Source organism: Bacidia gigantensis (genome assembly GCF_019456465.1).
Source record: "Bacidia gigantensis strain McMullin 20006 chromosome Unknown contig_134, whole genome shotgun sequence".
In the NCBI taxonomy this organism is placed as follows: domain Eukaryota; kingdom Fungi; phylum Ascomycota; class Lecanoromycetes; order Lecanorales; family Ramalinaceae; genus Bacidia; species Bacidia gigantensis.
Window position 1 is genome coordinate 125,346 of NW_025408593.1, and position 23,858 is coordinate 149,203.

Consider the following 23,858-nt stretch of genomic DNA (forward strand, 5'->3'; position numbering starts at 1 on the left):
AGTCTGTGATTTATCATAGTGAAGTGTAGTGCAGGGTCGGTTGCTCATCTTTGTACTAGAGGACCGCGAATGCGTCTCGCATGATTTCTATAAGATGCTTTAGCCTATCGGACAAATCCGACTACCTAGAGTGGTGGCCAAAAAGGGGAACCTTCATGGATCAAAGACATGTTCGTGCATACGCAGTGTATGGCCCTGATGTCAAAGTAAGAGCAAGAGCAGTTTGGGCTAAGAATTCGTTCCCGGTGACAGTCTCCATTCATTCATTTCTTCACAGTCTTGGCAAGTCCAACCTATGTGCCTTTGTCTCAGCATATCTTTGTACACAGCTTGGGTTGTCTATGACGTTTGTGGCATTCACGAAATCGTTCAAACCGTGACGAGATCTCCAGCACTTAATGACACCAGCTTTTAGCAGACGAACAACCAGAGATGTCATCAACGAAGAGGGAATGCGGCAAGTATCTAGGACCTACTGTCAAATGAAACGATGTTTCGTAACAAAGCATTCCTCGCACAAAGAGCTAAGGTCCAAGATGTTCGCAAGACGATGCTGGGTTCAGCTTTTAGGTGTTTTCTTTGCTATTCAATATTGCTATGAACAATTTGGAAAATGCACCAATCTTGTATTGCCCAACCCTTTTCATAGAGCCTCGTGCTGTTGGGGCTTCCTGCCGTTGAGAGAACAAAGCCCATGAAGCTTCGCCGTTACTTGTAGGCGATCCAGCTCCAGATCGTCGGGCCTTCTACTGTAAGTACCTTGGTTAAATGGCTGCAGTTTGGTCAGCCTTACAATAAGTACATTGCTTGATCTTCATGGTGATCGGTTAATACGATCGTCGCCAGCAGTCCACGTTCCCTCTGCAATGAGGCTGAGCTCTCAAAACATGCTAGCCTCTTCAAAATTATGTGTTCGAATATCTTGAGATGAATTCGATCCGACGCTCCGATTTTCCCCAGGATATTGCACACTTCTTGACAATAGCAGAAAAGGGACAGAAGTTCAAGCATAAACATTATTACATCCTCTGTCCCTATAGTCTACAATCTTCTCCCCTTGCATCATCTTATGTATCCCCCTCTTCACCTCCCATCAGCACCACGACCCCCTAGCGATACTTCACGTCCGCCTCCGAGACCTTGATCACGCCTGGATGCGTTCGCATGTACTCCCTTTGTCTCTCCGGAGTTAGAGAATTATAGTATCTCAACCTCCTCGTCTCATTCCTCTTGATGACGTCCGCAGTCTGAGGCACCGTAATCTTGCGTCCGGGATGTTTGTGTCTGCGAGCCTGAATCTTCGGTCCTGAAGTCTTCCTCTTGCGGTCGCCATTGAAATGCTCCTCGGGCCCCTCGGATGCCTCCTGGAATTTCAACCAAGCTTGTCTTTCCTTTTTCATTTGCTTCATCTTCATAGCGACGGCGTAGGGGTCCGCTTCGGAGACTGGGGGAACGGTGACAACTCCGGTTGGAATGTACTGATCGTAGCTGTTCACGTTGTCCATTGCGGGTACCGGTGCGTAGCTCTGCTGTTCCTGGCGAGCGAGGTAATTCTTAATGGTCGCCCGACGCGCTTTCTTCGAGAGGGGCTGAGCGTCTGGATGGCCTGTCTGGGCTCTCTTGGTGCCGGACGCTGGGTATGAGCAGAGGGAGTAGTCTTGAGGGTTTGGGTACGCGCCAGCGGTCGGAAAGGAGACTAGGTCGGGATTGGAGGGGAAGTTGTAGTACGGGTTATCGAGAGAGGAGGGGACCCTGTTTGCCGGCGTGATGTTTCCGAAGTTGTTCTGGAAAAGGCTGTTGGATGATGAGCTCCACAATTGCTCAGAGGGGAGGGCAAAAGGCTTTGGAAACTCAAGGAAGGGATTGGGTGGTGAGATAGGGTATGGAGTGTTTTGAGGTACGCTGAAGTCGGTGAAGGGGTCGTACGTGCCTTGGTCTGGAACGAGATTACAAGTCGGAGCTTCCTGAGCGAGTGGATATCCCAAGTTGAAGTCGTAGTTTGAGGATGATATGAGCTTTGGGTATATGGGCATGGATTTGTCTTGGATCTGCTGTGAAGTGTCAGTGGCGTGCCTAACTACGTTTGGAGTTTGACGTACTACCTCATCTGCCTGGACTGGAGCGTCGGCTGGGGTCAACCCACTGCTTTCCTTGAACCAAGCATCTATATCTTCGAAACTCAATCCATTGAAATCAAAGGACTTCTGTTTGTCTTTGGGCTCCTTTGGACTTTCTTGTTCGGGCGAGGCAGCTGGAAAGCCAAATTCCTCGAGAGTTGGGGAGCTCAGCAAAAAGTCAGAGGGTTTTTCATAAGCAGCCATTCTGGATGAATCTTACGAATCTGGGTGCTGATGGTGAGTGATTTTTGTACAATTGTGAATTATGGGTTGGTATGGACGATAGCCGGCAGGAAGATGATTGACCCCTGACTGGCGGGTTCTTTAGGCATTTGTACCTTCAGGGCTACGACCTCTATTGTGTACCGCAGAGAATGCCCAAAACAATATGGGCTTTGTTCTTCCTTTGATCGACTCCCCATGACCAAGTCCCATTATACCAATTGTTCGAGGGGAGCTTTAGTGAGGGTGAAAGAGCACGGATAAAGAAGGCGAGGGTACAATGAGCGCTACCTCAAAGGACTTTAGCATTAGGTAATGCCTACAATGTAAAGTTGCTTACAATGGTATCAAATCGACAGGCGGTCTCGATATCGCGCTTGATCGGCTTGCCAGCCTCACTTAGGCACTAGATTTGTTGGTACCGCAGTCGCCGAGGAGCTTGTGTTTTGAGATTAACTCACTCATACGCAGCAAAGGAGGATGTTTCACGTCACTATTCTCGCTACGGTAGGTGGATTTGATGAGTCGATGCTGTCTTGGCAATCGTACTCCTTTGAGAAACAGGGCCATCCTCCAGCGATCGTACACACCTTGACGCCTATTGATATTTGTCAAGTCCAAATGATACGCATGGATAATCTGAAGATATCCTTTGCAAAATCGAGCATTAGAGTGCAGGGAAGGATTTCCAGCTGATGACACCATACAGAGGTTTATATATTTAAGAGCCTTTGAGATTTACACTCATAAATGCAAGGGCAACTATAGGATCTACAAGCTAACCAGAACAACATTTTAGATCGATGAGCACGTTACAAGGTCCAGGTAGACCGCAAACTATTGATGAAGCATCAGCGTCCGCTAGTGAACGCAATGATTCATTCATGATGTCCCCAGTGACATTTCGAGCTCATATATCTTGATTCCTTCAGGATGCTAGAGGTAACTTAAAACAAGACCTCGAAGAAAGTTTGCAATGACCAGAAAATTAAAGGACATGACACCGAGTCCAGTGCTGAGAAAGTAAGATCAGTATCCGTCAGATTTTGACTTGCCCTCAATGTCCTCAGTCTCCAGTACGCTTGAAGATAGTACCTAAGGTCGATAAATAGCCAGAAGGCTTTTGCGAGAGGAGGAAAGCATTCTCTCTACCGTAAAGATAACCCAGAGAGCGGCCCTGCGGACAAACCAGAGACAGGCGCAATAGTAACATGTCCCAGCCCCGAACATGCGGATTGAGATTCATAGGATTGCCATGTGATAGAAGAGCATGGTTCCCACCCACACAGACTGCAGATACAGCACTTTATCACCTACACAAATCGATGAGGATTATTCCGTGGCTATCTTGCACTCAGCATGAATTCTCCGATTCCTGGGATTGACGTACAAGTCGTATAGACACCCATATGGAACTATCTCTAGACCCATGTGAAATTTCAACAGCCAAAATCTCTTCTTACGATTATTGTACTTACCAGAATGGGGCAGCATGGCAAGATCATCCCGCCAGACCCCTACGTGCAGCAACTTCCTCAATGCGAAGTGTGGACATAGAGTTAGGGTAAACGAGTGAAGCAAGGTTCAGTCATAGGCCTGCATGTCCAGGCGTCACTGCTTCTGTCATCAACTAACGCCGGTGGAACGAAAGCTTGAGAAGAAGTTGAGATACCTTACTCGTGCCAGCCTGGGTTCACAGCTAGTCTGAGTTGCCGGATCGGGTCGTATGCCATCATTGCACTATATCCTGAATGGCTGTATTTATGCCGGTGCGTGTGTGTGCTTGCGCGAATTTGGGAGTTGATGACCATGTGGAACAGGTTTTCGTTTTCTTCGCAAAAAATGATGACGAGACGAGGGACTCTAGTCTGGAACAACCAGTGGTATGGTCAGTGCGAGTCGCGGGATTGATGCACGGTAGACGCACAGTCACGAGCATGACATAGTGCCAATACGAAGTAAGAGGTAGAAATGAAAACCCGCCTGGGAAGCCTGAACGAAATAGCTCTTTTCCGTTGAATTACAGTCACACAGCATTGATGGAGATGGTGATGAAGTGCGTGATCAATGACTAACCTAACGACCACCATGATGCGTTGAAATTCTTGAATACTGAACTAGCTTCGAAGTTGACTTCGTGTCGAGCAATTGGAAGGCCAGGTCCGATCCAGCTTCATCAGCGTTAGTCCCAAGGTCTGATCAAGATTCCTCAATGACGTGGACAGACAATGCATTGGCTCGAATACTTTTACAAGTACAAGGAAAAGATATCACAAACGAAATTTGACCATTCAGTAGAATCGTTCTTCCCGCATCAAGGCTCGAAACATGTGAGCATCGCTGAATATCCAAAAGAGGCTTTCTCTCGCTCCCTTGAGATGGACAGTGCAATCTCCTTCACATATACCCCGGAATTTCGCGTAAATCAGCCTCAAGAGAGCGTCGTCCTTCTTCAATAGAATCCCCACCCTCCCCTCCAACACTTCCCCACACCCTCTCCAGCGAACTCTCCACCCGCCATTCGCCAAAACTCTGGTTAAGCGCAGTCTAGAACGCGCAATGCGGCTGCGTCCCCCCAGAGTTCTTGCAAACCTCCTGCTGAGACGGGGGACCCTGTATAATCGGACAGCGCTTCTTGATCTCCCAGAAGCCACCTTGGCAGATAAGCTGTTAAGGGCGTTAGCCTAATTATTTCCCTTATTTTGGCTGTTCGTGATGAAATGGGGTCGAACAAAGACGAAATTAAAAAGTATGGGGAAAACTCACAACATCCAGATCATCGCAACTACACGTCAATTTCCCATTCGGATATTGTGCACAGGCTGTGCCCTGTTTGTGGCCAGTACCGTCGCCGCAAACTGTATCGGCTGCGGGATTGGGGAGCGGGGCGGGAGAGGCGAGGGTGAGGGATGAGGTTGCTAGTAGGGTGAGGAGAGAAAGGAGGTATGAGGTCTTCATTGCTTATTGAGGTCGTGCGAGGATTAGGTTTGTGTGAACGGTCCGTTTGCGTAGCTGAGGCGGAGATTTAAGGTGCTAAGCCGATTATGTGGGTGAAGTGAACAGAGGCTGGTGGAGATAATAGAGAAGGACGGCCGGTATGGAGGGGGTATTTATGTCGTGGCTTGAGGTGGAGAGTGTGTCATCAAGGATTTCACTTGTTCGTATACGGGGTTCGATCATGTTGGTCTGGCGTACATAATGAGGACGGTAATTGTGATACGTTGTCCAAGTAGCTCCTGTCCTGCCAGTACGGCTGTTGGTCTCGTTAGATCCGTTCCCAAATGACCCCAACAAATTGTCGGTATACTAACAATAGCGTTTCGTTAGGGGTTAGAGTACGCTCAACGCAGGTCCTCTTAAAGGACCGCTAGATGTAACCATTAGCTGATCAAGGTTAGGGAGTGAAGCAGCTTAGGATCAAGTCTGGCAATGAATAAACTTCATGTGCGTTAGAGGTATTGTTGGTATATCTACAGTTTGTAGGCGGTGGTGCGTGGAGAGGGCTCTACGTTGCCAACAGCCTGCCAGAACGTAGAGCCCTAACCTAGCGATGCATAGTCGTGACGACGGTGCTCCATTAGTGGTGATCCATGAGAATAGGCTAGGTTGGCTAGACTCAAGTGCTAAAGTCTACACGTAAGGCATTGAAGCTAGTGCGTCGAGGCTCGCGAGGCGTCTCGCAAGACATATACGGATACTCAGGTAGAACAAAGCGAAAGCCTTGGATTAATTTGCGATGACTTGGAGAGCTCCACACTAGTATGCTCCTGTCTGTCATGAGCGCCTTGCGATACCGTGCGGTGAAGCCAGGAGACAAGCTGGGAAAGTACAATATTTCCTTGCGGCTTACGCGGCCTCCAACTCGCCTTTGCGCGCCCATTGGAGTCTCTCTGCTGTCTGAAACGCGTCGATCATCTTCACCTTGAGATGGTGATGCGAAGACCTCGTGCTTTAAAAAGCCTTGCGAGACCAAGCACCCGAATCCCGAAGAGGAATGTGATCTCGTGAGTCAAGAAGATTGATGATTTGAACCTGTGAATTTAGGCGGGCGTTTATAGGGCTCTCGCGCGAAGCTCATTACCTAAGCGTCGACCAAAGCCGGCAACTCTAGGCGCTCTTCCGGGCCATTTGATGCCCCGAGGGCCCCTAGGCTAGTCCACGGGGACAGCTACTCGAGTAGCTACTCGTACGCCGCAGCAACGTCGAGCCTAAAATCTCGCAAGAATCCAACACATATTCTAACTTCAGAGGAAAACTATCGATCAAGAGGTAAGTAAAGAGATAGATATTTAGGTCGGCCAATGTGTATCATCCTCACAACCTCCCTTGCCGCCCATTCTTGATACCAGAGCCTCTAGATCAATACTTCAAACCACCAATATCCTAGCCAATGCAGGCCTCATATCCCACATTATCAAGCAACACTACCTAACCCTCCTTTTTTCCCTTTTGACCCCCACATTCACCCTCAGGAGGAGAAGAGGCCGTCACGATAATTGGAGCGTAAGTCATCGATGTAGTGGCTCATTCATCCATCATCAGCACTTCCCAACGATTCTGGCATCCAAAACTCTTTCCCTTGCATGCAATCACAGACATAATCCTTATCCCCCAGCACTTCCCACTCACGAGCTCGCTCATGCTCCCGCCATCGAAACAGCCTCAGTCCCCTCCGCCATTTCACAACCACCGAAGCAAATACCAGCACCTGCAGCACAATACACACCCCCACGATAAGCGGGTAAACCGTCTCATCATTCCTTTCAAAGAACGGATCCGTGTTCAAAGGCACATGTGCATATCTCCGATTCAGAGGCAGTCCGCCCCAGCAATAACAGCTATTGAACAGTCCGCTCGCCGAGAGAAAGATGACCGTGATACTCGGTATAGCGATGAGAGCGTCTTTGATGAGAACAAAGCGCCAGTGATACAGCCCTGTGGCGAACCTTTTGGAATTTGACGCGGAAGTGATGAGAGCGCTCAGAAGCCAGGCGATGAAGATGCCGATGAGCCAGGTGTGCCGGCAATTGAGCCCCGTGGGCGTCAAATACCACAGAATCATAAAGCCGCCGATCATGCTGATGACAACGGGCGATAGCGCAAGACCGAGCACCAACGCAGCTTGAGACCGACTCGTCCGCAACGACGTCTTCCGCGGGCGAAAGGAGTAGATACCGCCCGACCAGCCCAACGACTCGAAATAATCCGTCTCACGCACCCTCTCCACATCCAGCCACCTCAAAGAAAAAACAGACATACGCTCTTCAACACGCAACCCTCCATTCCCCTTCCCCTCCCCCTCCCCCTCCCCCTCCCCATCAACCCCCTGCACAAACCCCGAAAGCACATCAAAAACCCCCTCCTACTCGTAAAATTCCCAATGGCATTACTCACCAACGTCGCCGGCACGAGCCAGCAGAGAAACACGCCCGTGGCGATCCTGCCCCCGGGGGGACTGGTATTCCCGCCGCCGACCTCCTTGACGAAGCCCGCGATGAGCTGGAACACGTACAGCAAGATGGCGAGACAGGTGCGGGCGAATTCGTTGGTGCGGGCATCTGCGAGCTTGGTCGCCGCGCGCCTCCATTCGTGGAAGCTTGGGACGCGCGTACGTCCGGGTTGGGTGTGGGGGTGGGTGATGGCGTCGAAGAGGCTGTCGATGGACGAGACGCGTGGGCCGAGGAGTTCTTCGTAGCCGGCGAGTACGGTGGCGATCACCTTTCTGCAGCGCGGACAGCATCCTCCCTCCCCCTTCCCCTCCCCCTCCCCCTCGCCCCTTCCCCGCACAAGCAACCGCTCATCCACAACACTTACACACTGATCCCACACCCCCACCTTCTCCAGCAAACTCCACAGCGAATCCAGCGGATCCCCGACAAAATGCAGCAAGCCCGCAAACCGCCGCTTGTCGAGCGGGGACAGCTCTATGTTGCTCACTAAGAGCAGGATGGGGATCAGCCAGACGGAGATCCGCGGCCCGATGTCCCGGTACCACATCTGCTTTGGCCCGCACAGCTGTTCGCAGCCGGGGACGGTGAGGGTGAGGGAATCGGGGTGGGGAGAGGGGAGGTGAGGGGGGTGCGGGGAGCGGTAGAAATGAGGGGAGGAGGGGGAGAGGGTGTGGTTGGCGAGGAGGGCGAGGACGAGGGGGTAGCAGTTGTCGCGGTTGAAGCCGGACATTTTTGGGGGTTGGGGCAGGATGGTGACGCTGGTAGGGTGTCCAGGTTATATGTGGGCTTTGCTTGGGTGGAAGGGTTTTGGGTGGTGTGTGCCTTGCGCTGCGCCTTGCTAGATCGCCCACCACACACACCGGTTTTTTGTGGCTGCATTAGCACGGTCGAGTTGCCTTGGAGGCTTCAAAGAATGCCCAGATCTTGGAAATGGCTTTATTTGGATCTTTCCAGCATCCTTGGTACATCCACATTTGAATGGTGTTTCTTTTGTAGACTTTGGAAAGATATGAGTGTAGTGGTTTCGCTCCTCAAAGATTGGATATTCAAAGTAAAAGCAACACTTCAGACGGTAGAAGCAGCCCTATTCTGTTTTGCAGTCCATCATGCCATGAACAGCGGCCTCGCTAAAGAAGTAAAATAAGCTATGACAGGATGGCAGATACTGGCAAAGCTCTTTGACGATGGGAGCCGCATGAAATGCCTTTCCACCACTGCCACGAGTGCTATTATAAAACAAAGCGTGAAAAGACGGAACTGAAGAGATCTCGCTCGAACTATGTGCGCTGGTAGGTACACATCAGATTTGCTGGAATGAGACGACAAATCAAAACTCGTCTCATATTTCGGATCTGTCAAAAGTGACCTCTCTCCAATGGGCGCCATTGACCCTCAGAATAGCCTCACATCAGCCTGTTTCGGCAGGCAGGAGACGGGTTGTGAGTTCAGGAGGCGAGCATGGTGCAGAATGCTTTAGAAGAGCATTGGCATAGCGTAAGCCTTCCTGGGTGGATGGAAGAATAATGAGCTTGGTCGGCGTTTCGAAGGTTTCACGGCAAGTGCTGTGAGGCTGGGATGAGATGAGAAGATTGGGGTGATCGTAAGTGGCCTAGGGGTCGGATGGGGGTTCTGAGAACCAATCAATCAAATGTTCGAGTAGTAGGGTGTGGCTTTCAACGTCGGTTGAGTCTGCATCCTCTATTTGGAGGAGATCCAGCGACAGCGCATGACGTGCATAAAATAGTAGCATAGTAGAGTATTGATCCGGCAATTGGATCCGCGATGTCATAAATCACTGCTAGTCCCATCACGCTCGATTGATGCCTCGCACCACCAGCAGCCTGGCGAATTGAAACAAGTTTGACAGCTAGATGCCAATGGTCTACGTACAACGCGTGATTACGCGTCCTCCCCAATTCAAGCATCCAGAAGCATATCGTTCGAGCATCGAGTGAGGGAGGGAAAATTTTCAGGGATCTAACCTCCGGCATCTGCAACCCCACTGAGTCCAGTCTTGAAATTCAATCCACTAACCCACTCGTTGGCCCTGTAGATCTCGAAGGCCGCCTCGCTCCTAGCACCCCATCTTAAAACCAAGCTTTCTACCGTGTTGAGTGCCACATGCTCATCAACAGCCCTCAAATCACTCCCATCTGCGTGCTCCTCAGCGCTGGTCTTTATCGGCCCCGGCGCATCCGGCGCTGTCAAGTTGTATGGGGGCTCTAGGACCGTGTGATTTGCGCCAGTGGTCAGATTGACGAGACCCCCGTCACTTATGGGGCCGTATTGAATGCTGCAGCCGCTGATGAAGTCGTTGGGGGGCAGAAGTCCCACGGAATAGAATTTGTTGTTGAGAATTTTTGCGAGTTGCCGGGTTTGGGAGGCTGTTGTGGGATAGACTTGGCCGGACCAGCTGATGAGGTGGAGAGTAGTCGTCTCGAAATTGAGGGGGATGTTGCAGGGGAGCTCTTGAGGCCAGGCGGTGCTTCTGGAAGATCTTAGCTTCTGCCATATTTGCTGTAAGATAGAGAGCAAGAGGCAGATGAGAGGGTTATGAGTCGAGATGGGAGCAGAATTCGAGGGTGTCGGTTTTGCGGTAAACATACCCTAAAGGACAGTCTTGAAGGCCGTTGCTTGCGTTTTTGGCGGGAAAGGCGATTGAGGGAGATAGAGACGCGACATCGCGAGGATGACGGGCTGCTTGCGTGAGCAAGATAAATGGCAGGATTCTGAATGGTGTGTTGAGTTTCATGATGACTTGTAGTCAAAGACTCTCCATGGAGTTGTGATTGTTAACGAGGAAAGGCCTGAGTACAATTCCCTTGTCCATGCCACGATCGAAGAGATTCTACGCGGTCTTTCTCTCTAATAAGAAAAGCACGCGATTGATGAATCCCTAACCTGCAATATGTCTTGACTTCGTTCCGGTATTGCGCGGCTATCAGTATGCGAATGGAGCATTTGCGACATATGGCTGACGCGGTTATGGGGAGTCTGGGTGACATCCCATTGATTCGCGCCTTTTTATGAGACTCCCATGCATGAATTCCCGTAGACAAGCGGAGGAAAAGGCGTGGTGGACTGATCTCGAAAATTGCTCTTCGAGACATGGCTTGTAGATGTTCGGTCGAGATGCCTTGCAGCGCCAAAGTTGTACGCCATGCTGATTGAAGTCCGAATCTGACATGCGAAGTCTGCCATCATTGCCGGAATCATCGAGCTTGCTATTTCTTGCGATCGCGGAGCCGATGATGGTCCAATGTATCCAGACCGTCTTCCATCTCTTCCCCACTGTGCAGTCGAGTCGTGAAGTAGAAAAGCTCTCGTCCATTCAGATAGACTTCCTGTTGAAAGTTTGCTCTGATATCATTGCCTACAGCCCACCAATTTGTTTCCCAAATTTATCCCACTCCGCCTTTCCCGTGCTCAGTAGATATCGTATCTGCCTCAGATCCGTCTCTTCCTTGTGCCTCTCAAACTCCGATCGTGCATAACCCCGCATCTCGAGTTTTGTTTGTGGATTCGAAAGCCTGAAGCAAGAGCGCATTATGTCGCGATAGAGAGAGAGGACACGCTGACGGAGGAGAAAGTGATCGAGCGAGAGGGGTGGTTTGTTGGAGGGGAATCTCGATTTCTTGGTAAGGGAGGTAGTAGCCTGCTTGGACGATGGATTGATACCGGTTACATAGCAGCGAAGCGAGGTACGCAAGCTACGCATGCGCATGAGATGAGGTCGAAAAAAGATGGTGAGAGAAGGTTGAGAAGTGGGGACTCAAGGAATCAGTGAACGCAATGACCGCGTGATGATCGGCCGGTTCCCGCGCCTTGATCTCGTCCAATCCTGACTTCACGTTAGGTTTACAGCAGACTTGTCTATACTCGAGCTTACATGATGTCTTCATAATCTCTCGTGGGCTTTACAGACCCTCTGTCTTCCCCTCATGGCACCCCTCCGCCGCTACCTCCGCATAACCCCCCGCTCCGTCCTCGAGGTCCGCATCTACCTCGACAACCCCGCCGACCAGCCGCGCTGGCTCTGCCACCCCGTCACGCCCGCCCTCCCTCGCATAATCGCCGCAATCCGGCCTCTCGTCCTCCCAAAGTTACGCGAGGAAAATGACATTGCTAGCGGAAAGCTAAAGAGTGGGGCTAAAGGGAAGAAGAAAAAGGGAGGCGTGAAAGATACTATTGTCGAGGAGGACTTTGAGGTCTCGGTGTTTTTGACGCAGACGTCGACGCGGCATGCGGTCCTTAGGAAGCAGAAGACGATGAAGGGGGAGAAGGGGAGGCTGGGGAGCGAAGGGAGGAGAATCACGGCGGAGGGGACCGAGGAGGCGCCTGTGGTTGTAGATGAGGCGGGGGCTGGAGACAGAGTGCCGGGCTTAAGGAGGGAAGAGAGCGATGAAGGCGATGATAGGATGGAGAATATTCCTGCTGAGGCCGCGAGTGGTCGAAGGGACGTGAAGAAGGAGGATACATTTGTCGTTGAGGATGATGATGATGAGGAAGAAGTACATGAAGGTGGCGGCGAGGTACAGGACGACAAGAAGAAGATGGGGATGGAGACTAGATACGAGGGATTTTCTATCTACGGCAGAATATTGTGTCTAGTGGTGAAGAGAAGGGGTACAGCAAAAGGGAGGGAGTTGCCTGGTGGAGCAGGACAGGCTATGATGGAGGAATGGATCGGGACCCAGGTCGCCAGGGAGGAACAGGGCATGGGTGCTACGAATGACTGATATGCAATATCCGGATGAAGTCGTTGAGATTTGTAATTGAGGGGGTGCGTCTTTGTGAGCACTGACAAGTCCGTGCGATTCCTGATGGAGCAAGAGCCTTCCGGGAAAGAAGAGCTCATGGCAGCTTACGCCTTATGGACTCCGTAGAGTTCTGTCATATCGACCGGACTTCAGCCTCCGAAGGATTTGTGTTGGTCTGTTCACCGATGGGCTAGGAAAGCATGCGCGTGGAGACGGGTGTTCCTGGATTATGGAGCATAAGCATCGGTGACCTGTATTTCTGCTAAGTACTTGTGATCTGATCTAATATTCAATATTAATCGGTCTCTCAACGGCAGCACCAAACAAGGAAGGTGCTGTTGTTTGATCGCCGGTAAAGACCCCGGGGCATCATGAGATGTTGTCTTGAAGTGGCAAACATAGAGCGTGTACCTGCTACTGCTTAGACTTACGTGAGGTGCGCCTCAGGGGAGTTGGAGGCGAGATAACACTGTTCACGTACGCCGTGAGCAGTTCCCTTCATCCTACCTTAAACTGGCTTGCTCGCTCAAGTGGCCGCGTCTTTGTAATTTCGCATCCTAGCTGCTTATGCTGATATGCTGCTTTCGTGTGCGTTCGCCCCTTTCCGATCAGGCCACCCCATTCACTTCCTGTGAACTCTTGCAATGGGTAATGATGAACACGAGAGTCTCCTGCATGGCTTGCACACGGCTTGGAGGCAAACTGAATACTTCGCAAGCCACATCATGCAGGTCGACGGCGCAGGGTGCCTGGGGTGTTCTACGGGGGATCTGGATTCACGCCACAAGAATCGCCGTCGCGTGGCAGGGGGGCCAAGACCCAGCAGTCTGGGAATGGCATGCAGCCCGCTGGACGCTACTGAACCCTTTGTAATGATCGATGGATTACCATTGGCCTTAGTCTGCAGTAGTGATATTCCTTGCAGCGTTGGTGTCGTTACAACCAGAGCGTAAGATCATGCAAGGTGGTGTTTGACCTTCTGCAACGATGGCTATGCAATCTGCGACCCTGGAGGTCAGCCGAACAAAGCCGCCAGCGGTTGGACGGGCGAGAAAGAAATCCTTAGCAATCACTTAGTCGCTGCATGATGCCAGAGTCAGGAATCATTATTCGTATCATACAGGGTGATGGGCGTTCTTGGACTGGATGAGTGTTCGTCTTTTGGTGCGATCATCAACGGCTGTGAACCGCTGATCATCCCACGCCCCTCACTCCGTTCGATCCATTCGAAGGAGCCGTCTGTCATGGCGTGTCACAGCGTCCAAACGAGGGAAGGAGGTGCAGACTGACAAGCTGTTAATGGGGAACAGTGTGGCATGGACAGAAGGAAAGAAACGTACAGCTGCATATCGGCAACTATCTCCATGTTCTGAGCTTCTGATTGCTCGACCGTACGAACCTGCGGTATCGATCGATGTACCCCGGTCGCACATCACGATTAGGCATTCTGCAGCTACTGCTAGCTGCAGCAGACCACGTGGTTCCAATTTCATCTGGCCCCTTGCATGGGAATGAAATTACGCTGGCCGCTTACGTCGTCTGGGTCCGAATAAAATTCGCCTTGGTGGGCAACTGCCAAATGATAGAATTCCCCGAATCAGGGAGTCGTAACCATAACGTGAGGGTAACGTGCTACTGTGCTTGTGTGACGATACAGTCCCCTCAGGTGTCCCGCGTACATTTGCCGCCCACATTCTCGCGACCAGGTTCTGGTATCGATTACGCGTACGAGACCAACTGATGACGGAGCATGACAACCACGCAGGAACCGAAAGCTTGAGAGGTGACCGATAAGATGATATTCAGGCAACCACCCGAATAATTGGCCATGTTTCAGCCCGCATCCTGCCAAATTCTGTCGCACAGAGGCAAATTTACCAGCACTCTAGAAGAGTCATGGAAAGGACTGGTTATGCACAAAGTACCTCAGTATTCTGCAGAGGCAACATGGCTGGCAGCAGCATGCCAATTGCGGTCAACTGGCTGTTTTGAGTTGGCATTCGCTGCCGGCCCCTTCCAAGTTTCTGGCAATTGGGGCGTAAATGATACCTGCTTGGGTTCGGTGAGTGGTTTGCGCATTCGGCAACAGCTTCGTATGGGCCTCTCGAGTTTCAGGTGGCATGACTCAGATGGCGAAAATCGGGGTGGAGGTCAACCAGTCATGACGAGGCTCCGTGTCTGTTCGAGCACGGTTCACATGTGATGTCGTCCTCACCGCCATTCTCCTGAAAGTGATCTCAGTTCTCCGACCAATTGCCAAATGGGTAGGGGGCCGCCGAAATAGCCGTGTCATTAAAAATAATCAGGTGGCCATAATTTGGTCCCACACCAAAGCGCGGACTCGTAACCTCAGCCTTGCACTAGAAGCAGGCTAAGGAATTCTCTCAGCGTGTCAGATTACACCAATGCCCTCATTGGATCATTCCCCCTGTCCCCTTGGCATCGTATCCCTGCCATCACCACCCACACCAGGACCAAAAGGTGCATAGGCATGCGCCCTGAATATCTCCGTCATTCTTGCTTTTAGCTTTCACGTTATTACGAGTATCCACGGATACCGTCCGCTCTACCGGCCGGTGACACACGATGCTAGGGGAGAGACTTCATCATAAATATCTCTGTCCCCTCCTGTGTTGAAGCAACGGAAATCATCCATCACCAAACACAACAAATAAAAACATACCAACAAGAGTTCTTCAATCCACCTACCAACTCTCTTCCACACTCAAACCTGAAGACTTTCTAGTCTCCACCCATTTACAATGCCTGGCCAAGTTGCTTTTCCTCCCTGCCCTGGACCACCACCAAATCGACCACTCCCGAAGATTCCCAAGTGCAAGTAACAGTCTCATCCACCTCCTCTTGACGTCACATGGTATCAAATGATTACCTTCGCCAATTCATACGTGAATGGATCAATTAAACCTCACAATGGCTGCAGCATATGCTGCCTGGCCGCGCACCCAACGACCTCATCGCACTGGGACGGACGGTATACCTGGCCAGCACTTGGCCGGTATCCTATGTTTATACGCAGTACTTCGAGTTCACCAACTGACCAGATGCTGAGCATCCGTCATGTACCGATTCGTCATTGAGCGGAGAACAGCCCACAGCGTCAACAATGACAAGGTTACTGCCAACTGCGATCGCCTCCTGTGGCTGAGCCGCTGCGGCTCTTTTGAGCAATGACCCAACAACCAGCAATGCGGCAACGATCTTGCAACTTCGACTAGAAATTGCTTTCACCAGCTACTGCTGAAACGACAACACTCTATCCTTCCTCCGTCATCAATCGACTCGTGGGCGAATCACGAGCGAATTGTGGCCAGCTGCGACGACATCTGTGGTGGAGTTTTATGTACATTAGTATGAGCTGGTAACAATTGCAATCTACCAAATTTCAAATCGCCTCATGTCACCGCATATTCTCTTCCATTTTCCACTTCCACCCCCTGCGCTTCGTACTCTTGAATCACCTCGGTACTTCCCACCCACAAATTGCATGCCAGCGCATCACGCAGGAGCTGAAACAGAGACCCTGACTCGGATTATTTGCAAAGGAGTCTGCAGCAAGATCCGCAAGCTAGACATACCGACATGGCAATTAGAAGAGAACCATTGAACTTAGAATTTCTAGTGAGCCGTTTCATATCCTTGCGCCCTCGTGGTTGGAAGATTTGCATAATCAGCGGAACCAAAGATCATCCTGCCACTACCGGATATAGAAGGCTTGGCCGGGGATGTTGATCTCAATAATAATGTCCTCCTTTTTCAAGCAAAGTGACAAATAATCAGGCTGGAAGAATGCCAATAATAATAATGCACAAGATTGACTTGGAAGGGGATGCACGAGACTTAAGCTAGACCGCCTTCCACCTTTTGCCATTTTCTCCACAAGTTGAGACGGCTGATGTGCACCTGACTACGGAACCCCTCCATCGAACTCCCTAGCTATTGCTGAGTAACACCGAGTGACCGAAGAAGTACCCCAGCTTCGACTAGGTCAAGCCATGGTGTTTGAGCTACACATCTGGGGTCCCGCCTTCACCCTCCCTTCCATTGACCCGCAATGCCTCGCCGCTGTCGCCTACCTTGTGCAGACGGTACCACGACACCAGTGGGTCTTAGTCGCTAGTAGTAACGAGGACATAGGTCACGCGAGTGAGTAAGTGGGCCGCTGCCTGCTCACTGCACTAAATGACTAAATCCTCGTCTAGGAGTGCTCCCTGCCCTGAGACATGATGAGTATACTGTAGCAGGCTACGAGAATATCGTGGCGCATTTATCGGCTCTACATGGAGGCAAATACAACCTCGACACATCTCTAGATACGAGCAATCGTGCAGACGCAATAGCGTACGTCCTCAATACCCAGTGGCCCATCATTGAAATACTATCATCAATATCCTGTCCGCCGACTGACTTGTTACTATAGCTTCTCCTCCCACATCCAGACTTCACTCCTCCCCCTTCTCGATCTCTCCCTCTACGTCTCCTCTGAGAACTACACCGATGTTACTCGCCCAGCTTACTCTGCATTCCTCTCCTGGCCGTCACCATACACAATCCCACCATCGCGACGCGCGTTAGCCAAGAGCCGTAGCTCGTATCTAGGCCTCTCGTCACTCGACCTCGACACAACCGATACCGATGAAGAAAGACGGCAGAAACATTTAGGAGAGAGCATCATACCGGAAAGACTACGGAATGCCCCTGTGGCCCAAACAGTCACGGGCTTACTGAAGAAAGAGAGGAGCACGGCAAGATTCAAGCTTGAGGCACTCGTCGAGGCGGCGTGTGAACCGCTGAGCGAGCTTCTGGGAGACAAGAAATATTTTCTATCCGACAGCCAGCCTTCGAGTCTGGACTGTCTCGCCTTAGGCTATCTAGCTTTGGCAGTGATACCGGAAATACCACAGGCATGGTTGAAAGAGGGCTTAGTGACCAAATACAAGAATCTTTGTGAATACGTGAAGCGAAGGGTCAAAGAAGTGTTTGGAGGGCCAATTCGCGTCGACGCCGCACTCTATCCAGCATCCAGCGAGCAAGAGAAAGATACGATACACAAGCTCCCGTGGCAAACGCCTCCAGCTCCGTCGACAATGGACAAAGCTTCCGCACTCGCACGCTCCCTTACGGACGGGCTGCCCTTCACAGATTCCAAGATCGTCACGGCATCAGACGCTGATGCGAAGGCTCCTGCTCACCCCTCAATGTCTTCAGCGGTTCTACCGCTTTCCATTGCAGCTGCTGCCGCCGCCGCAATTGGGGCCTACATGTTTGGTCCTGAGCTCTCGAGCTTATTTGGGCCACAAGAGATGGGAAATGGACGACAAGACATGGGCGAGGCAGGAGATGTGCTTGCCGGTCTCAACTTTGGTAGTGCTCCTCGTCAAAGCAGTGGACCTCCGCCGAGGGAAGGCAGATTGCGGTTGGGCTTGAGGTCGATGCGGTGATGGATGGTTAAGGAAGAAACGGGACTATATGATAGCCCAGGGTCGTCCTCTTATGGCCGTCCGGCACGTAATGGTGGCCCACTGACATGGCACGAGTACCAATCTATACCACATCCAGGCTTAGTGTCTTTGTTTCCATCCCACGTCCAGATGCCCGGAGTGACTGCTGATACGTCAAAGAAGTAACTGACGGCCTGTGATTGGCCACGGGCTATTGTTGATGCGATCCGCCGTGGGCTGCGTCATTGTGTCGCATGAAAGCCGGCAGCTTCCGCCTCAAGGGTACACGATCACGGCCATCCACGCAAGAGAACAGGCAGGCCGTTCTATATGACTGATACAGGCACCATCATGGGAAAAGATAGGCCCAATCAAACAATACAAATCTCTTGCGCGTCTGCCTCTGTCATACCCGTCTGCCTGGATCCAGATGGCAGTGACAAATCCCCCTGTTCCAGTCGTCTGTAGCCGGTACGATGAACTGAACCAGATTAGATGATATGCCTCGACCTAGGGAGCCACTTGCATTAACTTTGGATTCTTTGGTGTAAGTGTCAGCCATTCAGCCATCTAGACTCGTCAAGCCCCAAGGGTACACCACATGAACTCTCGTGACAATTCAATTTGGGAAGCGTCACCTTTTGCCCTTTTCACACTTTCACACTTTCACTCGTTCATTCATTCATTCAACATTCTTACCACTCATACCGTTGCCTCTACTACGAGGCTCATTCAAATCCCCTTCACAGAACAACCTCAAGCTCCAGAAATCGACAACATCGAAAGAAGCTCGAAGGAGTGTCCTGTGCACCCAGAACAATCCACTTCGATCCCATCCGGATCCCGACTTGCGCACCATCCCACTCAAAATGTCCGCCGTGCAGGTCATGGAGCTTGTCGCGAGACAGGCATACCAAAGCGCAGCCGCAACGACAACTGCTGCAGCAGCGGCCGCTGCTACTGATGAAGCTCCACCAGCCTGCGTCGCCGATAATGATTTCGACGGAAGACTGGGCGTGAGAATCAGTGCCATCTTTGTCATTCTGCTCGGCTCTACCATTGGTTTGTACAGTCCGGATCCAGCAGTAGTCTTGTACTGATAGAGTCGTTTAGGAGCATGCTTTCCTGTTTTCGCCTCGAGACATCGTGGCATCGGAGTGCCAGAATGGGCTTTCTTCATCGCCAAGTACTTCGGTTCGGGGGTCATCATAGCTACTGCTTTCATCCATGTAAGTTTCACCAGCCCTTCACCTATTCCAGATTTGTTTCTCCATCTAGAAACCTATCCGGCGGAAGGAGCGGCCAAGCTGACCATTCTTGCAGCTCCTCGCTCCAGCAAATGAGGCTCTTTCAAACCCCTGTCTCACAGGCCCCATAACCTCCTACTCCTGGGTCGAAGGCATCGCCCTAATGACCACATTCGCCCTCTTCTTCGTCGAACTAATGGCCATGCGCTACGCCACCTTCGGCCACCCACCTCACGACGACGCCAACGCCGCCGAACACGGCCACGCCCACACCCACGGCAGTTCCGAGTCCGCCTCCCTCAAAGAGCACAAAGAACCCTCACCCTCTCGCCACGCCCCAGGTGAAGACCACCTCTCGCACGCGCGCAGCCACATCGACCACGAAGACGCCGAAGCGCCCAAGAAAGACCTCCACCGCACCCCCAGCACCGCGACAGAAGTAGCAACACCACCACAGCATCTTCAATCCGTCGGCATCCACGAAGTCGAAGACTACGCCGCCCAACTAACCGCCATCCTAATCCTCGAATTCGGCGTCATTTTCCACAGCATCTTCATCGGCCTCACGCTGGCCGTCGCCGGCTCCGAGTTCAACACCCTCTACATCGTGCTCGTCTTCCACCAGACCTTCGAAGGACTCGGTCTCGGCTCGCGCCTCGCAGCCACGCCCTGGCCGAAGGGCCGCACGACGCGTTTCACGCCGTACTGGTTCGCAGTGTCGTATGGCCTGAGCACACCGATCGCCATTGCCATCGGCTTAGGGCTAAGGACGACGTACGCGCCTGGCTCGCAGACTTCGCTGATTGTGAATGGGGTGTTTGATTCGATTAGTGCGGGGATTCTTATTTATACCGGGTTGGTGGAGTTGATGGCGCACGAATTCATGTTCTCGGCGGTTATGAGACGCGCGAGATTGAGCGTGGTGATGAGTGCGTTTGGGATTATGTGTGCGGGCGCTGGGTTGATGGCGCTGCTTGGGAAGTGGGCTTGATACGTCGGCGCTGGGTCTTGCGTGAAATCAACATATGTACATACAAAGCTGCCGTCAATGATCTGTTCATCATGTTCTGTATCACACCCACCATCCCACCAACACCTTCTGCTCCTTCGCAGATATTTTTCTTGTTTCAATTAGAAATACCCTTACTATCATGCCGTCCCCTCTTCCCCCCTCCCTTAAAGCATTATTCATGACTCAGGGTGGTGATGGTGCATTTCCTCCCCAGCGCACTCTTTCCTCACACCAGTCTCGTGCTGCTTAGCGCTCACGCCTTAACCACCTACTCCCCCTCGTCCGATGCTGGACATTCATAATCACCGTTCCTTCTTCCCCTTTTATCCTTTCCCATTCCCCGTCCAGGTCTTCTCGCCTTTAATCACTCCCTGAATCACCAGCGCGGATAAAAAGAAATATATTTCCCTTCCCGCCCTGTCTTTAACCTGATCGGGGAATGAAATGATCACCAGCTCGCTCTAACTGAATGGATGGATGGATCAATGGATGGATGGATGGATACCGAAACGAGACGCACTAAACCCCCAGCAATTTTGTAGGTTGGTCAACCTTGACTACTCATGCACATACACATAGCCATATCTCTATATGACGTATATTACGGATACTACAACCTGCCCCGCCCGGGTCCGTGTGTTGATGATATCTGGACCCCACCCTACTCCACCCTACTCCACTCCACCCCACCCCATTCCATCTCGTTCCAAGCAGCAACATATCCTCTCAACCGACAGACCGGATATGCGTAATTCTGAACCCTTGTTCCCCCCTTCGCCCCTCTTCGCCCCCCTTCACCCTGTCTTTAGCCTTGAGAGGAACCATCCTTCCCAAACGTGAGGCACGGGAAAGGGGGTTTGGGTTGCGAGATATTGAGCGAAGTTGCGTTGGGAGGGAGGGGGCGCCTCGTGACGGCATGTTCGGCGTAGCTTCTGCTGTAGACGCTTATTCCGAGGACCAATCGTTCCAGGTCCTCTAGACTTTCGGGATGGGTGCGATGTCGTCTGCGCTTGAGATTTTCCGTCCGACAGCCTTGTAGGATGAGCTGGCTACAGGGGTGGGGTGGGGGTGAGGGTGAGGGTGATGGTAATGAGTTGCCGAGGGGGAGAAGTGTGGTGGTTTGCGATAGGGGGTTGTTGGGAGGGGATTTTCTGACCCGATGCCGAAGGCTTGGATCCTCCATCCGCGGCGAGGTCGAGGGATGGGACATGTTCCACTCCAACCACAACATGAGCACAGTAGGCCGAAATCGAACTCTTCGTCCCCCTCTCCCAGCAATCAAAGGAACCACCTCCAAGCCCCCTCAACCCTCCTCTTCCACCCCTTTCCCCCATCCGCCCTCCCCTCAATACGGTCAATGGTATACGTATCCGTCTCGAGGTCCATCTCCTTCAACCCCACCACCTTCGTCCGTTTAATCACTTTCCACCCCACGAACATCACAACCACAATCCCGACCTCAATATAATACGTAAAGAAATCGACAACGCTGAAATGCGGGCTGAAGCAGCTCCACCCTTGAATTAGCACGAGGAACGAGTTCAGGAGGACGCAGAACCAGGGGCCGTAGGGGTAGGTGTAGTTGACGAAGGGGAGGAGGTGGGTTTTGTTTTGGGCGGCCAGGGCCGCGCGGAAGCGTAGGGAGGCGATGCCGATGGAGATCCAGGATAGTTGGTTGGATACGCCGACGATACTTGGAATGGGGTCAGTGGTGGGGTTACGGTTTTAGGAGAGAGGTATAGTGGGAAAAGGGAAAAGGGGAGGGGGAAGCATACTTCTGCAGCCACGTCCACAATTGCCCAGCACCAATAAAACTCGCTCCAAAACAGAGTATGCTGATGACGGAAGTAGCGAGGACCGCGATCCAAGGGATCTTGTTCCCACTCAATTTCGAGAACACATGTGGCGCATGTCTGTTGATCGCTAGTGTGTAAAGCAGCCTCGTACCAGCGAAGAGAGCGTGGTTGCCGGCAGAAAGAACGCTGGTCATGATCACAGCATTGATGAAGCTGCCGGCTGCTTTGGAGCCCGCCATTTGGAATACGAGGGTGAAGGGGGAGGTCCGTGTTTCCTTATCTTTGAGACCGTGGGTGGTGTAGGGAACGTTAAGGCCCACGATTAGGATGGATAGAATGTAGAAAAGAAGGATTCGCCAGAAGACGTTGCGGACTACCTTGGGAATGTTGCGGGCTGGGTCTTTGGTTTCGCCTGCCGTGATGGCGATGGATTCTGTTCCTCCGTCTGATACCCCCAGTGAGTTGTAGGTGGCTAGGGATCAGCGGTGTTTACTTACAGGCAAAGGCGGCCGTCACGAATACAGAAGCAAAGCCGCCTATTCCGCCGACGAAAGGTGCGTCGCCGATAAACCAGTTGTGGCCACCTATATATCTGTGATCGGTGTTCCCGCCACAATTTACAGCGATGCCGAGGATGATGAATATCTATGAGTGTGAGCCGAACGGTTTTGTCCCACCTGCTTTCTACGCCGAACTCACAATGATAGTAATGACCTTTAGCAGACTAAGCCAGTACTCAAGCTACCCTCATGATCAGTCCTTCGTATTCTCCATTCGACGAGGGTCTACAAATCATCACTTACCTCTCCATAAATCCGAACGGTAACAATATTCGCCGCAATAAGCACAACCCAGAAAATGAGACTCAGCGCCCAGCCAGGGAAGTTATCGGTCCAATACTGCAGCACCAGTTGCAGGGCTACAAGATCGCTAGCCATGCTCACAGCATCATTGAACCAGTAATTCCAGGTTATGGCGAAGCCGAATGCGTCGTCGACAAAGCGTCTGTTAGTCTCGTCAGCAGTGTTCAGTACGCGTGGTTCAGCTATTTGAAATCATCGACTCTCTCACTTCCCTCAACCTTGCTTTCATCCGTAATAGGGGAGCCTCTTTAACGCCTTCCACATAGCTACTCCACTCTCTTCCACCATAATCCTCGCTCGGGCTTCCCTTCACCACCCCTTCTACCCAACTCCATTCTTTCTCTCTCTCCATTACATTACAAAAGAGGAAGACTCATCCAGGCAATGGCACTTACCCAGCAAAAACCCCAAAACTACCTGCCACCGGCAAAAACGCCGCCATCTCCCCCAAAGCCAACATAGTCGCAAAGATGATAACGCCCACGATGGCATAACTGATCAGCAGACTTGCTGGACCACCTGTCGCCAATGCTTTCCCAGTGCCGAGGAAGAGTCCTGTCCCTATCGTGCCACCGATGGCGATCATTTGGACTTGGCGGGGGGAAAGTGTGCGGGAGAGGTGGTTAGACGAGGGCGCCTGAGCGGGGGCGCCGGTGCTGTTGAAATGGGGAAAGTCATCGTCGGGGTCGTTCGAAGCGGTATTGTAGGCACCGGCGGCTTTTTGTTTGGGTGGAGAATCGGACTTCTCGATGTCGGAGGATGTGGGGCTTGGCGCTTGACGGTCCATGGTCTGGGCTGTCACGTCGTAGTGCGCAGATGGGATGCGCACGTTCGAGAATGTTTAGCGATGGACATACATATGAATGATGCAGATGAAGAATACTCATGCTGAAGATATCGGTGGAAAGGTAGCGCGTGACTTTGTCGATTGC

General features: G+C 51.8%; 7 protein-coding genes across 7 annotated transcripts; 4 read left to right on the top strand and 3 right to left on the bottom strand.

The window, feature by feature from the left end:
- Positions 1 to 1,109: 1,109 nt before the first annotated feature.
- KY384_001778 (uncharacterized protein) lies at positions 1,110 to 2,321 on the bottom strand (the record flags this gene model as incomplete). The annotated part of the gene is made up of 1 exon (XM_044810305.1): positions 1,110 to 2,321. One exon carries the CDS (start codon positions 2,319 to 2,321, stop codon positions 1,110 to 1,112), a length of 1,212 nt encoding a protein of 403 aa, XP_044672279.1.
- Positions 2,322 to 7,719: 5,398 nt separating this feature from the next.
- On the top strand, positions 7,720 to 8,279 carry KY384_001779 (uncharacterized protein; the record flags this gene model as incomplete). Its single annotated transcript, XM_044810306.1, is given in 2 exon segments — positions 7,720 to 7,737; positions 7,752 to 8,279. The coding sequence occupies 2 exon segments, from the start codon at positions 7,720 to 7,722 to the stop codon at positions 8,277 to 8,279; spliced, it is 546 nt and encodes a 181-aa protein (XP_044672280.1).
- Positions 8,280 to 9,766: 1,487 nt separating this feature from the next.
- Positions 9,767 to 10,541, bottom strand: KY384_001780 (uncharacterized protein; the record flags this gene model as incomplete). Its single annotated transcript, XM_044810307.1, has 2 exons — positions 9,767 to 10,277; positions 10,396 to 10,541. The coding sequence occupies 2 exons, from the start codon at positions 10,539 to 10,541 to the stop codon at positions 9,767 to 9,769; spliced, it is 657 nt and encodes a 218-aa protein (XP_044672281.1).
- A 1,189-nt stretch (positions 10,542 to 11,730) lies between these two features.
- KY384_001781 (uncharacterized protein) lies at positions 11,731 to 12,528 on the top strand (the record flags this gene model as incomplete). Its single annotated transcript, XM_044810308.1, has 1 exon — positions 11,731 to 12,528. The coding sequence occupies one exon, from the start codon at positions 11,731 to 11,733 to the stop codon at positions 12,526 to 12,528; it is 798 nt and encodes a 265-aa protein (XP_044672282.1).
- A 4,034-nt stretch (positions 12,529 to 16,562) lies between these two features.
- KY384_001782 (uncharacterized protein) lies at positions 16,563 to 18,008 on the top strand (the record flags this gene model as incomplete). The annotated part of the gene is made up of 3 exons (XM_044810309.1): positions 16,563 to 16,713; positions 16,770 to 16,908; positions 16,988 to 18,008. The coding sequence occupies 3 exons, from the start codon at positions 16,563 to 16,565 to the stop codon at positions 18,006 to 18,008; spliced, it is 1,311 nt and encodes a 436-aa protein (XP_044672283.1).
- Positions 18,009 to 18,877: 869 nt separating this feature from the next.
- Positions 18,878 to 20,246, top strand: KY384_001783 (uncharacterized protein; the record flags this gene model as incomplete). Its single annotated transcript, XM_044810310.1, has 3 exons — positions 18,878 to 19,070; positions 19,173 to 19,237; positions 19,332 to 20,246. 3 exons carry the CDS (start codon positions 18,878 to 18,880, stop codon positions 20,244 to 20,246), a joined length of 1,173 nt encoding a protein of 390 aa, XP_044672284.1.
- A 1,738-nt stretch (positions 20,247 to 21,984) lies between these two features.
- Positions 21,985 to 23,713, bottom strand: KY384_001784 (uncharacterized protein; the record flags this gene model as incomplete). Its single annotated transcript, XM_044810311.1, has 5 exons — positions 21,985 to 22,508; positions 22,561 to 22,708; positions 22,763 to 22,804; positions 22,867 to 23,068; positions 23,322 to 23,713. 5 exons carry the CDS (start codon positions 23,711 to 23,713, stop codon positions 21,985 to 21,987), a joined length of 1,308 nt encoding a protein of 435 aa, XP_044672285.1.
- Between the last annotated feature and the right edge of the window lie 145 nt (positions 23,714 to 23,858).